This window comes from Natator depressus, chromosome 7 (assembly GCF_965152275.1).
Source record: "Natator depressus isolate rNatDep1 chromosome 7, rNatDep2.hap1, whole genome shotgun sequence".
Lineage (NCBI taxonomy): Eukaryota > Metazoa > Chordata > Testudines > Cheloniidae > Natator > Natator depressus.
The window spans coordinates 9,615,904-9,632,878 of record NC_134240.1 but is presented as its reverse complement, the minus strand read 5'-3'; the positions used below and the strand labels follow the sequence as shown (position 1 = coordinate 9,632,878).

General features: G+C 38.4%; 1 protein-coding gene across 1 annotated transcript in view; it reads left to right on the top strand.

The window, feature by feature from the left end:
• The first annotated feature begins 4,922 nt into the window (after positions 1–4,922).
• Positions 4,923–16,975, top strand: part of MDFIC2 (MyoD family inhibitor domain containing 2) — a 48,675-nt gene continuing 36,622 nt past the window's right edge. Inside the window, exon 1 of the mRNA XM_074959672.1 lies at positions 4,923–5,010. Within this exon, the coding sequence (XP_074815773.1) occupies positions 4,923–5,010 (88 nt within the window). The remainder of the gene's footprint in view (positions 5,011–16,975) is intronic.

The following is a 16,975-nucleotide window of genomic DNA, read 5'->3' as shown; positions in this document are numbered from 1 at the left end:
CAGTTGGGCCCTGATCTCAGTTTGTGCCTCTAAGTACTACTGTGGTTCAAATGACAAGTAATAAAGGAGAAAAGGACTTGGCGGCAAAGAAAACAAGGCTTAGCACTTGAAAAGACCTTCTGCTCTCATAGTTGCTGTTGCCTCTTGGGACACAAACGCTTAGTTTGCATCAGGCTGGGGTGTGACTCTACCCCATACTAACCTGCTACACGCTAACTGTCCATGTGGACCCTACTGACATGCACTAACAGTTCTCTGTTATAATGACCCACCTTCAAATGGGAGCAGATCAAAGCGCACTAAGGAATGGATAGTGCGTGTCACGCGGACACTCAGTGCACGGCAGGCTAGTGCGGGGTTGATTTACATCCCAGCTTGCTGTAAACAAGCTGTTCATGTAGAAATTGGTATTTTTCTTTTTAATTTTACAGTGGGAATATGGGAGCATTTGGGGTATTTTTCTCCTCTGCTTCCTCTATGACATTAGTAACCTCTGGCTAAACTTCTACTGCAAACCCCTACAAATGTCTATTCCCCATTTCCCCCTCTTTAAACACAGTACCACGCGTCGCCAGTCTGCTATGCCAGTGAGTAACAAAGTAAAACAAAGTTCCACAGCTCTCAATGTGGTACACAGAGTTTCTGCAAAACTCTACTGTATAGAAGATTGCTTCTCATTAGCTTTCTGAAGTTCTGCAAAGTCCTTATTTTCTTTGTACTGCTTCGAGTGGTTGCAATATATAGAACATTTGTTTGATATCGCAAATTTGAGGAGGTCCATACAAACAAGCTATTTTGCATTTGAAACATTCACAAGACTGGATGGCGTGGCTGAAAAGATCACACACGGTACATGAAGTCACCAGGATAATTTGGCTGTACATTTTTATATGCCCACAATTTAATATTCTACCTACAGAAGTGTGATTAAGAAGAGAGTCCTTAACTCTGACAGGACACATTATACATTATTATTGGAAATGATCATGGAAAAAAAGTAGCAGAGGAATGGAACTTCTCATGCAAATTTACTGTAGCATGGGATTTTCCAAAGCTACAAAGCACCGCTTGCCAGCACACACTGAGCTGGCTACATGCTGTCAGTATAAGGCACAAGAGAAATATAACTGCTTGACCGAATGCTGTGCTTTGGACATTTCATGTGGCTGTTGATGCAAATGTCATCATTTACATGACCTCTCTCGGAAATGAAACCACTAGGGATATACTTCATATATTCAGATAAAAGTCACTTAAGACACAGAAATATAATGTTGACCTCTTTGCCATCTGGATACACCTAGGAATCTTAGACCTTTATTCCTCACTTAGATTCCGAGACTGAACATGGTCCTGGACTCTTGACCTAACACTAAGCATGTGAAGCAGTCCTGACAGTTTGGAGATTTGCTAGGACTGGGATTGAGATGAATTTTTTCTCTGGATTTGATGGATACTACAATCTATTAAAGGATCCTTTTCTATGAAGTCCTTGAATGCATTCCTAGTTGAACAGACCAGAAAAATAAACTCTTTTATATGCCTAAATTTCAACAAGCATTTGATGCAGTACATTTATCTGGCAACAGATTGATATCACATCTATTTTGGCATGATGATTATTTTTTATCCTCCATATAAATGCCCTATTTCATAATCTGGAAGAAAAGGAACAAGTGATGGCCCATAGCTATTTAATAGCTATAAAATAAAACCTATAAAATAAAAATGAAATGAATTATCAACCCATAAACTAAAGTTCGGTTGCTTAAAATGGGCCATGGCTTTAAAAATTCAATTAGCATTTTAATAGAAACAAGTTTACTCAATATATTAACTATCTTCTTGCATAATGTTATTTTTTTCTCCTCTTCAAAGCCTAACACTGTTGAGAATGCATGACAGCCGGCCTTTCCTCTAACTATTTTAAGACTGATTAGGAAATAAAAATATTGATGCATTCATCCAAAATAATTAATTGATGCCAAAAATAGCACACAGGAACATGTCTCAGTTGAAAACTAGTTGACCAGGATAATAAAAGTTTTCAGTTAATGTTCCTGGATAGAAAACACACTAGGACCATTCATTGAAAGTCAGCAATGGAGACCACTTTGACCAGGAAATTCTTCTGACCTTCTTCTGAACCACTTTGGAGGTTCCTTCTTTTGCTACATATTAAACCATAACGTCAGTTTTGTGTCCTACGTATATTGCGCTATTATTTTGAAAGGGATCCTATAGCAAAGATCAGAGGAGACTCTTTTCTTTCTTCTGTTATAGAATACATGCCCCAATTTATTTAACTTTTTTTGACAAACAGAATCCTTACAGGTTACGGGGGAGACATTTGCCAATGGAATGTCGATGACTGGCAACAATACACATATTTTTGGATTCCAGAAGATAACGCCTACCTGGGAACACTTTTGAGGTGTGGTAGTTCTGGGGGTTGTTTTGGCTTAAGGACTTTGAGAAAATCCCTGGAAAAAAGCACGGCTTGAATGAATACATCTAAATGGGTCTGTTTCTAATATATTTTAAATCAACCAATCTCTTCATTTGACATGGTACTTCCTGATAGAACACTAGCACTGGCCCTGATTTTGCAATCAGATCTATGTAGGCAGACCTATGCAAGTCTAATTGATTTCAGTGGAACTCTACACAGACACGGGAGTCTGCCTGCAACAATGTGGATCCAATTGCTGTATCAGCACCACTATTTGTAGATTCCAAGCACTTGCCTCTGTTCCCCACCCAAAGTCACAGGTGTAACCACATGAAAAAGATGTGTGTGTGTTGAAGGGGAAAATCAGGGGGTGAGAACACTCCTGAAGTTCCACCCAGGATATTAAAATGCCAGTGTGGACATACTCCTTTATACCTCCCTGCCACCCAACCAGTGGTTGCAGTTATTCCCAAATTACCCTGTTTAAATTATGTTTTTTAAACCAATGTGAGTCTCATCCTTGCATCATGCTGATATATAGTAAGAGCCTAACCTGCATTTCACAACTAGCTAAGGACGGTAGAAGAATCTCAGTCATGTTGGACAGGAGATTTAAAAAGAGAAAGAAACAATATTTTCTCCCTGTGAGAAAGAATGACATGTGATGGGAGAGGAGAAGAAGATATTGTCATAACAAAGGGAATGTGTTATTATTTATTGGCCACGCTTAAGCATTGGGATCTTGGATTACGGTATCTAGTTACAAATACTGCTTGAAATTTTGTAAATATTGCAGAAAGGTAAGATAACTGGATAACTCTGAATTTATTCCATAATTAATATTTTCAAAATTCAGCCCTGAAAATGAGTGGCTTTTTCTTTCTTGCTGCATATTACACATCTTTTTGTATACAAGATCTTGTGGGCTTCTGAGCCCTCAAATCCCACTAGCATTGGGCTTGATCCTGCTTCCAGTAATGTCAATGGGAGTTTTGCCAATGACTTTGATGAGAGCATTATACAGCCCATTAATGAAAGCATACAGCACCTCACAAGATCAGGCCAGAGAGAGACAATAGCTCTGAACCTATGAGGCGCTGACTGTAAGCTCTTTGGGACAGGGACTGTCCCCGATTGAGGCCCTTAGGCACTACCGCAATACAATTAATAATTATAAATAAATCCTACTTAATCCAGGCCTGCTCCCTTTGGCACCCTTGACTAGAAGACCCACTAAACTCACTGGGAGTTTGAAAGAGCACGGCACTTCACAGGATTAGGTTAGATCTTTCCTAAAGGGGCACTTCTGGACTAGTTTGCACACATCCATTATTATTTTAACTTGCATTTAGCCAAAACATTCTGGTACGTTTACCTGATTTGTCGCTATTAATTTCCCGGCTCTTTTCCCTTCTTTTACAGAGTCACTGAGTTATGAACTGCAACACTAATGTGTTTCCAAACTGTTCTTGATTTGGAAAGATGACGTTTTTATGCCACTCTGATAGGGCTGAGATGTTGTTCTCCGCCATCCCCCACCCCCAACGCTCCACGTTTGATAGTGCATGGAAAAAAAAAACCCCAAAAACCAACCCAGCAGTAAATTGGCTGATTCTGGCAGCAAGACAAATCCAGCACCACACGTCAGGGAGGAAGAGAGCGCATTGCTCATCCTTTCAGTTTTGTCTGTGTAAGGGAATGCTGGACATCAACAGACAACAAAGGAGGCTGCAGGAAGAACTGCTGAACTGCTTCCAAACCCCACTACTTTTACCTCTTCTGATTGTAATATACAGGTAAAAATATTGAAATGCTTTAGCAACTGGACGTAGTGAATAAAAAAGCAGTTAGAAGAAGACTAGACAGCCTAATTTTATTCCTAGCAAACAATGGAAGTAAACTACAATGTATGGTCTAATAGTTACTGTATATATAATACCCTCAGGTACTGTAACTTCACATGCTTTGGGTTGGATGATTCTCGTTAGAGCAAATAAATTGCTGAAAGTGTTGGTAAAGATTTTATTGGTTACACTTTTCTAAAGTTACCTTTATAAATACTTCATTATTATTTATTTAATTATAGCTTACTTTGATAGCATTCTTTATAACTGCATTAAATAGGCAGTGTGGATATTTTTAGCCATAGTGGATCTATGATATGTGTTATAATGTACTTGTATTACCACCATGTTAAGAATTTATTATAAATGCATTTCATAATATAATTTATAACCACATTACTGAAGACTGCATCTACAATCAGCAATCATTTAATATTGATTTAGAAATGCTATATTAGTGTATTGTGTGAGAGATTATACAGTATATCATGGATCAGAAAAAATAGTATATGTATTCATAGTTCATTACATGATATCAGCAACCTAAGAAGAGAATACACTTTTTGTTTGGAACCTTGGTTTAAAGAGGAACTTTTGCCATCCCCAAATTCTTTTCTCCCAAATAGATGTCAGAAGACGAGACAGACAAGGTAAAAATCAGAGCAACTGAAAGCTTTCAAAATGACAAGCAAAATATTCCTTGGTTGAATGAAGGTAGGTTGCATTGTTATTTATTACATTTCTATTTATATTCAGATATAATTCTTTTGGTTTATTAAAACTGATTGCAGCATAAAGACAAAAGAACGTGGATGAAACTCCCATTAACTTCAATAGGGCCCAGATTTCATCCCGAGAGTCCTCTAGCTGGAAGTCTCCAGTACATGCAAGTAATTTTGTTTAGTCTTCCAGATGGCCTAAGTTGTCAGAATTTAGAGCTGCTCAAAGGTTTGATTTCTTGATATAAATGAGCTTGCAATCATAGGGGAAGCTTTGTTATTTATTAATTATTTTCTTATTTATTATTAATAATTATTATTTTGTAATTATTATTATAAGCCTGCTACAGCCACAAAGCATTATGGACCAAACCCCAAGCTCCTTTCCAAGGTTTTACTAAGTCAAACTACGAGTTAAGTGAATCAAAGTTTGTACGGGTTATACAGAGTTGGGTAACAATTAAGTACGTACCTTGGAGTTTGGCCCTATATTATCTATGTTAGGGAAAGACAATATTATAATCTACTTCCAATATCCATCTGTTAGCATTGTTTTCTTTTTGCATATAAGGAAGATGAACAAATGTTAAGAAAAGTGAAGAGAAGTACCACAGAAGGAGACCGCAAAACTTTTCTTTCTGTAGGAAATAAATTGCTAATAATTATTAAAAGCATTCAGATTTTATTCAAGTGCAAGATTTGTTTAAAAGCATTTAAGAAGAAAAATACATATAAGATTATGTTACTTATTTCATAATTGCACATAGCTACAATTATAAAGATGGAAGTTTCTTCAATATTTTACACTCTAAAAATTGATCTTCCAGGTTAATACATAACAAATTACAAAATATAAGCAGACACGAAGACTATCTTTGACTAGTAGAGTCACTGTATGTTATTTCACAATACTTCGTACAGTGTATATATGATAACTATATGCACTAAAGAGTGGAGATTCTAAGGCAAAACATTACAAGATTTATGAAATGCATTTCTCACATACTCCATGCTCAAGAGTGTGTTATGGTTTGTATTATATAAAATGACTTTTTAATTCTAACAATTTTTAGGAGGGGTAAAAAGAAGTGATCTGTTATTTTGAAATACTAGATGCATAGGTTTGCAAGAATGAAGAGCTCATTTATATTAATGATTATATTGTAATCTATAAAATGTGTTTTATTATATTTATGTTATTCCTACTGTATGTTAACTGAGTGGTAAGGTCTAGTCATTGGGAGTAATTCGCCCTGCAATTAAACAGAACAAGATTTTATTTTTTTCTTGTTTTTCACTCCATATGCTGACAAGATCATTGTAGAAGTGGCACTTCCAAGGCATGAAAATCATAGCATTGGGCAAAACTGATTGGGCAACATAGATTCTCTTTTTGGTTGAACAGTAACAACTTCCTTCCTTCTGTACACAAATCCAGTGTCGGGGAAACTCTGTGTATGCAAGGTTTGCAGGATGAGATTCACAGAAGGCAATAGTTCCGATAGAGACAACCAAAGAAGTTTCTGATGCAACAAGACAGTGTTGCACTGGCACTTGTAACATCAAAACTACATGAATGAGACCAAATCCATTCCAGCATAACACACAATTTGACATGATGCAGAAGGTGAATCATTATCATCATTTTATTGATAGGAGACTAAAGCACAGGGAAGTTAAGAGACTAGCCTAACAACATAGAAAGACCCCAGAGGGGTGGTGGGGAGCTTGGATCTCCTGACCCTAGTCATATCCATTTGTCGGCACGGGTTCAAATAGGATTCAGCTTTATTGTGTCTCTTAGATCCTTGCATTATAGGCTGATGATTCTCATCAACAGTATTTGTCAAATTAACCTGGTATTTTTTTGAAGCAATTACAAGTTTGGCTGATAAAGGTGTTGAAATAATGTACTTAGACTTCCTTCAAAGGCATTTGACTTGGTTGGTGTAACATGACACTTTGATTAAAAAACTAGAATGATATAAAATGAATGTAGCACAAAGTAAATGGATTAAAAACTTGCTAACCAATAGGTCTTCCAACTATATAAATGGAATCATCATCGAGCAAGTTTCAGAGTAACAGCCGTGTTAGTCTGTATTCACAAAAAGAAAAGGAGGACTTGTGGCACCTTAGAGACTAACCAATTTATTTGAGCATGAGCTTTCGTGAGCTACAGCTCACTTCATGGGTCACACAGGGATTGGTTCCTGGTCCTACGCTATTTAACATTTTTATCAATGACCTAAAAGAAAACAAAGTGATCATTGATAAAGTTTGCAGATGACACAAAAATTGGGGGAGTTCAATAATGAAGAGGATAGGTCAAAAACATGCAGAGTGATCTGGATTGCTTGGTAAGGAGGGTGCAAGCAAACAATATGTGTTTAATATGGTGAATGTAAACATATACATCTAGGAGCAAAGAATATAGTTCATACTTACAGGGTGATGGACTCTGTCCTGGGAAGAGTTACTCTGAAAAAGATTTGGGGGACATGATGGACAATCAGCTAACCATGAGCTCCCAGTGGAATGTTGAGGCCAGAAAGGCTAATATGATGTTTGGACGCATAAACTGGGAAATCTCCAGTAGGAGTAGATAGGTTATTTGGAACTTCTGTGACTACTGCTGGAATCCTGTGTCCAGTTCTGATGTCCACAATTCAAGAAGGATTTTGATAAATTGGACAGAGTTCAGAGAAGAGCCACGAGAACTATTACAGCAAATTCTTTCCCAGGTATCTGCCTGGTGGTCTTGCCCACACACTCAGGGTCTAATTGATCACCATACTTGGGGGCGGGAAGCAATTTCCCCCTGGGCAAGATTGGCAGAGACCCTGGGGTTTTTTCGCCTTCCTCTGCAGAATGGGGCACAGGTCACATGCAGGTTTAAACTAGTGTAAATGGTGAATTCTCTGTAATTTGAAGTCTTTAAACCATGATTTGAGGACGTCAGTAAGTCAGTCAGAGGTTAGGAGTCTATTTTAGGAGTGGATGGATGAGGTTCTGGGGTCTACAATGTGCAGGAAGCCAGGCTAGATGATCATGAAGATCCCTTCTGACCTTAAAGTCTATGAGAATGACTAAAGGATTAGAAAACATGTCTTATGATAGGACTCAAGGAGTTCTATTTTCTTAGCTTAACAAAGTGGTTAAGAGGTGATTGATTACAGTCTATACGTACCTATATGGGGAACAGGCTCTTCAATCTAGCAGAGAAAGTTATAACAAGATCCAATGGCTGGAAGCTGGAGCTAGACAAATTCAGACTGGAAATAATGCATAAATTAGTTAACCATTGGACCGATTTACCAAGGGTCGGGGTGGATGCTCCATCACTGGCAACTTTTAAATTCAGATTGGCTCTTTTCTAAAAGATATGCTCTAGGAATTATTTTGGGGAAGTTCTGTGTTATATAGGTCGACTGGATGATTACAATGGTTCCTTCTGGCCTTGGAATCTATGAATCTGTTTCATTATGTAGGGTGACCAGACAGCAAGTGTGAAAAATTGGGATGGGGGTGGGGGGTAATAGGCACCTACCTAAGACAAAGCCCCAGAAAATCAGGACTGTCTCTATAAAATCGGGACATCTGATCACCCTATCATTATGTATCTACTTCATTCTCTTGAGGAGTGTGTTTCAGGGATGCCTGATTGATGAAATGATAAGTAGAGCCGGGGTCCTATGTTTCATTAGCATTAATAATATTTTTCTCACGTTATCAGTCTCTTCTGGAGGTTAAGAGCCAAATTCTACCCACTGATGACAATTTATTGTGAAATGCAACAGAGAGTAGAATTGGGCCTGAAAGTTTTTCACAGTGACTGAGTTAATAAATGGTTGTGAAGTTTCTTGGAAGAGATAGACATTTTTATTTTTCCGTTATTTCTATTGATTTTGTATGTTTTATTAATAATTTTTACAACATTTTTTGTGTGCAAACATTTTAAATACTTGTGTATCGCTTCTGGTTTTCAAGCTAGGAGCAAACCAAACAGCCTCCAGCAGTAGCTCGACTTCTATGTTTAAACATTTTAAAAATAATAACATAGCTTTCAGCCATCCCAATAAACAATGAGTTTTCTTTAGGCAGAGTAAAAAGCTGTATGTTCTTTTAGCATTCACTTTTAAAGACAAGTTATTTTTATTCATGGTTTTGTATTGATTATTTGTTCCTTCTGAAAAAACAATCATGAACCACATAGTAGCAGAAATATGCATAAGAAATATAGTATGGAATTTGATTTTTATATAGTGTCTGTCATACTCGAGGTTTCCCAAAGTGCTCTATAAAGTAATAAGTTATGTATTGTAGTGCAGTGACTCTGTATGCAAATGAGAGACCCATTATGCACTCATGGGCCTTGAATATTAGAACCTGTTTAACTAACAGAGGAAATGTTGACCCAAATATCAGCTTTATTTATTCTCTACTCTTTTGGAAGGGATATTTAACTTCCACCTTGCCAGCACTAGCTGAAAGGACCTTAGTATTAAATTAGTTCCAAAGAATGGCACTGCTAACAGGAGTCTTTTTGACTCTGGCTTATAGCATCGGCATTGGTAAGAGTCAAAGCCCTATACTGAGGGTGAAACTTCTGGCCACAAAAACAAGAGGGCCATCAAATGGGCCTTAATGTCATTATAAAAATATATTATGTTCATTTGACAAACACAGTCAGCAGACCTGCAGAGCTTTGCTCACCAGTAACAACTCTGACTGTATTGATACGTATTAACCCTTTCCCTCACGCTTTGTTGGTTGCTCATCTTACAAGCCAGTCTTCAAAGCACCAACTGTCTCTTCCTATGTCTGTATAGTATCTAGCATGTTGTGGGCACTATTGTAATTCAAATAAATAGAATAATTATAGAGAATTAAACTAGAAAATGAGTGGCCCTGTCTTGCTAGCCTGTTAAAGGGTCCTAGCACATTTATATACCTCTTGGGTCAAACTTGTAGACCTGGAACTAGATTACCATATGAGAGACTCCACAGGTTTAGAACCATAATACTGCTGCAAGGGCTGCTGTAAGTTAAGTCATCAGTAATGGCCTCATTCCACCAGTTAGGGATCACTGGAGACTTCAACCACAACTCTTCCTGCCAGTAGTCCATTCGCAATATATTCGCTTCACTGGAGAGCTGGAAGTGGGTGTGTAGAGTTTGGTATGTCGGCTTTTTGGCATCTCATGATGCCCCTCTCTCTTTCAGAGTTGCTTTTGAGCTGCTTTGTGCTCCCAATGCCGTGCCAAACAGCTGGAATGGGGTGCCAGGATCTGGCCCCACATATTCCCACAAATGAGCTGTTCTGATTGCTGTTCCCATCCGATGAGGCTGCCAACTGGTCTCAGAACAGGCATAACTGGAACTGCTCTCTCCGTCACTCATTCCAATTGGATTGGGACTGCAGAGATTGGTCAATGCACCTAAAAATAATCAGATTTCCTGCAAACTGAAGGTAATGGGACTCTCAGTGGGTCCATCTGTGTTGATCTGATTGCAAGATCAGGGCCTTCTGTATATAAAATACTGGTAATTAAATGCAAAACTACTCAGAATTCAAGGATTGTTGCATTTCACTGTGTACTCAAAAATGGGCCCATTTGTGAGGAAAATTTTGCTAAGTACACAGACAGTTTTGTGAAGCAAACACTGGCTCACTTTCTACTGAAATAGGCCTGATAATAAGGAGGAGCGGACCTATATCCGAAGCACAAACAGCTTTCACAATGAAACCATGTATTTTGTCCTATTGTAAAACTGGAGGCTGTGAAACTGCACAAGGTCAAACAGTGAAGAGATATATGAAACATCTCAACTCAAGTGAATGTTACCGCATAGGATCAATTACCCACTTCTCTCTAAAAAATATGATAGGCCAAACTCTCTGCTAGCATAAATGGATACAAGCTCCTCTAAAGTGGAGTTTTGTCCAGTTATACCAACATAGAATTTGGATCAGTATTATCATCATTTTATTAGTATACTAAATATGAATGAGTAAAGAGACACTGATGTAACTTGCAGGTAGTGTTAAAGAAATGTCCTTTGAGCGGTCGTAACCCATCGTTCCCACCGGTTTCACACTCCAGCCAGATGTGCAACCACCAGACCATCACACCCCAGGTAAGAAACAACACTGAGAGCTACTGAACACTCTTGAAATGTTTAATTTAAATCAAGACAATATTAGAGCATCACAGAGGGTCTTCTGAAAATGTGAATGCACGGCGGAAACTAACTGGGCAATAGCCCCCAACCTCTCACTTGCATCATTGTAGTGGTGTAGTGGTAACACAGTAGCGGTCAGAGCCTCAGCTGGGGTAAAGGGGAGTCAATAGACATATACCAATTTACACCAGCTGAAGATCTGGTTTGAAGTTCCAACTGGAAAGAAGTCCTCAGAGTTCTGTACAAACACTAAATTTAGTCTCACAACATGAGTTAATTATATCTGTATGGATAAACTAAGGCAGAGAGAGATTACATACTTGCCTAAAGTAGTAAGGATGAAACTGATCCCTGTGCCAGGGGCCAGAACAGGTCTATGCATCACTTATGTGCCTGTTGTAAGGGCTTCAGTGGGACTTGTGGGACATAAGAGGTGCATAGGCCTCCTGCTGGCCTGAAGCACAGCAGTCGGTTTCACCCAAAGTGATTAGAGCAAGGACTATAACCCAGGAACTGACACTAGAACAATTTTATTTGTGTAAAATTCATATTTTGTTCCGTGACATTTTCACACAAAGATCTACTGTTTCAGTCAGCTCAGCTCTGCACACATGCATCCCCCTCCAAATGTAACTTCTATGAAAACTGAATGAACTGGCTTCCTTGCTCCTCCACCAAAAGTGTGAAAAAATGCTAATCTCCAGCCTTTCCCCAAAATAGCCCCTTTCCACTCTAAAGTTCTTATACATTAGCAGCATTTTGGCAAAAAAAAAAAAAAAAAGCTCTTTTTTGGTTCATTTTCTTACAAATAGTGTGTACATCTCTAGTCCTGACTTTTAATCCCCTGCTCTAACCAATAGATCTTCACCCTAGAGTGAAATTGAGCCCTGTGCAGTGGGTCAGAACAGTGTCAGCGCTTAACCACAAAATAGGGTTTAAGCAGTAGATAAAGACTTCTGCACAGGAGTAAATTTAACTCCCAAAGAAGGCAGTACATATAAAAGTGAGTATTGCTTATTTTATGGACCTGATTGTAATGATGATATTCACACCAACTAGTACCTTACTCCACAAATAGTCCCACGGGGTGAGGTTCTGTGCTGCATCTCTTAATGGCACAACACAGAATTATCAGCCTGGAGCAGAGATAAGATGGCTTTCTGGACTGTTCTTGGAGTTTTAAGCAGCCCTTACCATAACTTAGGGGGTCTAAGCATAAATTGGGTCCACTGACTTCCAATTCTTTAAAAGAGTCCAAACCTCTTTAATTTACCTCCTGATGGGAGGCTATGCTACACTGCAAACTAAGGTGTGATTGTGATGTGGGTAGGCATACCCACACTAGCTTTAATCTAGCTAACAGAGGTAACGATATGAGTCAAGATGTCGTGACATGAACTTCACTGCAAATAGCAATCTGAGTGCACCCCCAGTGAGCTTATACTAGGTCTCTACCGTTGTTACCCATGCTAGCTAGATTAAAGCTAGCGCAGGTATGCCTACCCACACTACAATCACACCTTAGTTTGAGGTGTAGACATATCCTAAATTCAGGAGGTTAATTAAACAGATTAGGACCCTGAAAGATTCAGAAATCAGTGGACCCAAATCTGCTCTCACACCTATAAACTGGCTTCCCAAATTAAGCTGAAGGCAGGGATTTGGTCCAGAAGTTTTCACTCTCTTTCCAGCATGAATTATGGTAATGGGTTTGGACAGTTTTATAAAAGACTGCTGGTGAAGTAGGACCTTTCAGGCCTATTCATACAGCAACCAATAAAATAGCCAAATAACTACACAATGAATGCTGTAATCTTAGCTGATGCTGTCCAGCTAGGAATGACAAGAAAAAGAAGACGTAAAAACTGATGCTACTGATCCCAGAGGGTTGGAATTCCTGGAAGGTGCCATGTCAGCTTCAGGACTATGACCAAATGAACTAATTAAGACAACCCTTCCTTTAAGTTGTAAAACAGTAGATTTAAAGACTCTCCTCCAATGGAAATGGAGTATATGAAATGTAAAATGATTCCAGTTCAGTGCTCCTAATGGCAGTTTTATAAACTGAGTAGTCCTTGATCTCTGTACTGCAGACCCCTTGGAAATGAAAAAAAATCAACGATAGTCATATAGTGTGAATGTACAGTATCTGAACGAGAAGGCACACTATTCTCCAGCAATAGGAAGATATTTAAAAGTAAACTTCCACTCTGAAAGTCAACTGTAAAAATGGTTCCATGTCTGTTAAGTCTCATTTCCTTTCCATTCAAATTTGCTCAGTTGCCAGGAAAAACTAGTTTTTCTAACTAGCATTTTGGTAAACAAGCTAAGATCTGAAAATAGGCTATGTTCTTTTTGTCTCATGCATCAGTAAAGATTCTGCAGGCCCAATTCTGCTCTCAGCTGTGCCTGGGCAACTTTATTGTCTTTAAACTTTGCCCTTGGTGGCACAAGTATAAGCAAGGGCAGAATTCTGCACCGTAGCTACAATTTAACTGGTGATGTGCAATCCAGAATAGACTCCAACTCACATTTCCTTAGTCCTCTTGGGTGTCAACAATTAAAGACTGCAGAATTTGGCTCAAGTGTGCTTACAAGCTGCTGGACCAAGATTTTACTGAAGCAGTCGCAAACATTCCATTCACAAGGTGGCTCAGTCGAAGCATTTTACCATCTCACCTAGGTTAAGGACCTATTAAATGCAAAACAGGTCTGTTGTACTCCTGTAGAAGCCAGAAAGATGCACGTATGTGAATAGGCACAATAACTATACTGGATTATAAAGAACGTTTACTACCAATAAAAGTGGTGAGTATTTCAGAAGACTCTTAATAGAGTTGTTAAAGATCCTGAATATAAATCCTCTCTCTAACAAGAATTTGTTGGTATTTGATTCTAGTACATCCATCATTTCAAGTAAGCTGTTTGCTTTTCTTCTAAGGTAAAGGGAAGCATACTGTTATTTTCCTTAACCAATGGAAACATTTTTGAAGGCTCAAAAAACAAATAATAACTGACACCAGTTGTACTCTGGGGTAATTGCACTGACTTCAGTGGGTAGCTTTTGATTTATACTGGTCTCAGAGGAGGATAAGGCCTGATGAAGCCACATATACAGCGTGTGTATCTGAAGGCTTACTACTGTGAAAAAGCAGTCTGCACTCCTGTTAGTGAGAATTGTCCATGTCTCACTGAGGTTTTCCTAAAAGTCATTTAGAAATCTTTTTTATTACTTAAGAGATAACCCATCAGAAATAATCTGTTGTATAGGCCAGATTCTCAGCTGCACCCAGCCTGAAGGGGAGTTATAAATAAGTTGGTGGCAATCATACCAGCATAGGTTAGAGCAAGCTGCAGCCTGCTCTGAACTACTGTACCAGGTATTGGACCCCACTTCATGAATGAGTTTAGAGTCCTTCTGCAAATAAACAGGCTTCAGATGTATACATTCCAAAGTAACCTACGCAACTTTTCAAATGGAAGTACACTTTCATCCATTGGCCAGGAAGTATTTCAGTGCTACGCCTGCACGTATTTTACCATTTAAGATTTTTTTTCATAGTTCAGAAGTTTCTTTTTGCACAGCTACAATTTTCAGATAATTGTTTTCAGTTTTTCCAGGTTATGTATTGATAAGCAGAATGAATCAGGCAGAGTCAATCATTCTGAGGAGTGCCCCTGTGACAGTTAAAGTAACAAGACCCGATTGAATTCCTCAAAATGAAAAATAAATGGCAGCTGAGGCACTGATCAGTTTTTACGGAGGTTCAAAGGTCTCCCATTTTTCTTTTAATAAAGTCGGGCCTTAATTCACTACAGGTGGAATTCATCCCCGTGCAAAGGACCAACATAAGATCTATGCATGACTTAAATACCACTTAAGTGGTGGGCAAGCTTTGGCTGGCCCTCTCCACAAGATGATTTTCACCCTACTTAAGGCAGCAGCTCTTCAGGTTTCTAAATTTCCCTTCTAGTTTCTGGATTTAATCCCGCTGAACACAAACAATGCAGAAAATTAGGTAAATGATAAATTCAGACAGATTGTTTATTATCTTCTTAATGCACCCATGACTGCACTGTCTAAGAAGATAATGTTATATATTCTTACACACACATTCTATATAGACACACTCCAGAAATCTGTGTAACAAAAAACCTCTGCGTGAACATGTTGACAAGCTCCAGAGATAGAAAAGTAGATGAATTCTTCTCTGTTGAGCTCCTCCAGCCAAATAAAAATGTTTCAGTGCTGATGATGCATCTTTGAACTGATTACAAACACAAATTAAGCTTCCCTACATCGTTGCTGAAATATGCCCATAAGCAATTTGAAAGGAAATATTGTTCCAACATTCTCAGAAGATGCAGGTGCCAAGTTCTCTAAAGTTTTTAGAGATTAAATAGATGTGATGGGTACACAATTTAGCAGTAGCACTGCATCCATAATGAAAAGGAAAATATGTACTCTGCTTCAATATCATCATGTAAGTAGGGTCTAGAGAGTAAAATAATACAGGGCCTATTAATCTCTTCCCATTGAAGCAAACCAATCAGGAATAAAAATTAAGGTGAGAAAGGTCCTGTCTATTTGGTAATTTATAGAAGGCAATGTTCTAAATAAAAAGTATTGGATCAAACAAAACATTGAAAAGCAGTTACAGAGGAAAAACAAAAACAAATAGCTTTATGCCAATGGAAAACAGACAATGTGTGTGGGCAAAAAAGATCACATAACCTACAGGAACCCACAGACATTTGGATGCCAAAACCAAAGTTTGAATCTGCAAATCTCCTTCCTATTCCTGTAGCATATATAAAACAAGTAAATTACATTACACACAATCACTGCATTAGCTGCATGCATATTTTTCAGCTAATTGCTATTCAGTCTTTACAACTAATGAGTAGGGTTTTTAAAAATGAATTTTCAGTGCAACGTGGGGGAGATTTTGGACCTGCATACTTTCATTTAATTTAAAACAGAATATCCCTTTGGCCCAAAGCAGAATCATTTATCTTCCAACCTTTGGTTATTCCGATACAGAACCCCGGTTCCAACCACTCTTATTTTGCAAACTAAAAAAAAATACCCAATGAGACTTTCCAAAGCCAAATGCAAAATCATACTGGTATTTCTCATCTCTGTTTTTCCAAGTATTATTCCAGTTGGTGAAATTTACCTCTGTGCGCTCAGAGCCAGCACAAAGTCCATGCATCAATTAACTCCCACTTAAACCTCCGTGAAGGCCCTCTGCATGGAGGTGAATTTCAGCTACAGAGGGCTTAAATACCAAATGGATAGGTGCTGCATAAAAGCCTAGGATACACTCTCATGTTTTTTTCATGGAGGTTTTCATGCAGGTCCCCACATCTGTGCCCTAGAGTTCAGAGTGGGGAAGGAACCTTGACAGTCCCATAGACTAAGTGCTAACTGCCTATATTAAACAATCTGTTCCATCTTGTATTTAGCTGTGACTCTTGGAGTACCTTTCCCAGACCTGAGGAAGAGCTCTGTGTAGCTTGAAAACTTGTCTCTCTCACCAACAGAAGTTGGTCCAATAAAAGATATTACCTCACCCACCTTATCTCTCTAATACCTGGGACCAACACGGCTTCAACAACACTGCATACATATCGCCTGCAAACTGAATCTTTCTTTTCATCAGATTCTGACTAGCATTTGCAATCATCACCAATACTTTTTCATTGTTTATGCAGTCCATTCTTATATTTTGAGAATTGTTCTATAACACCATAATTAAAAGGATTGTATC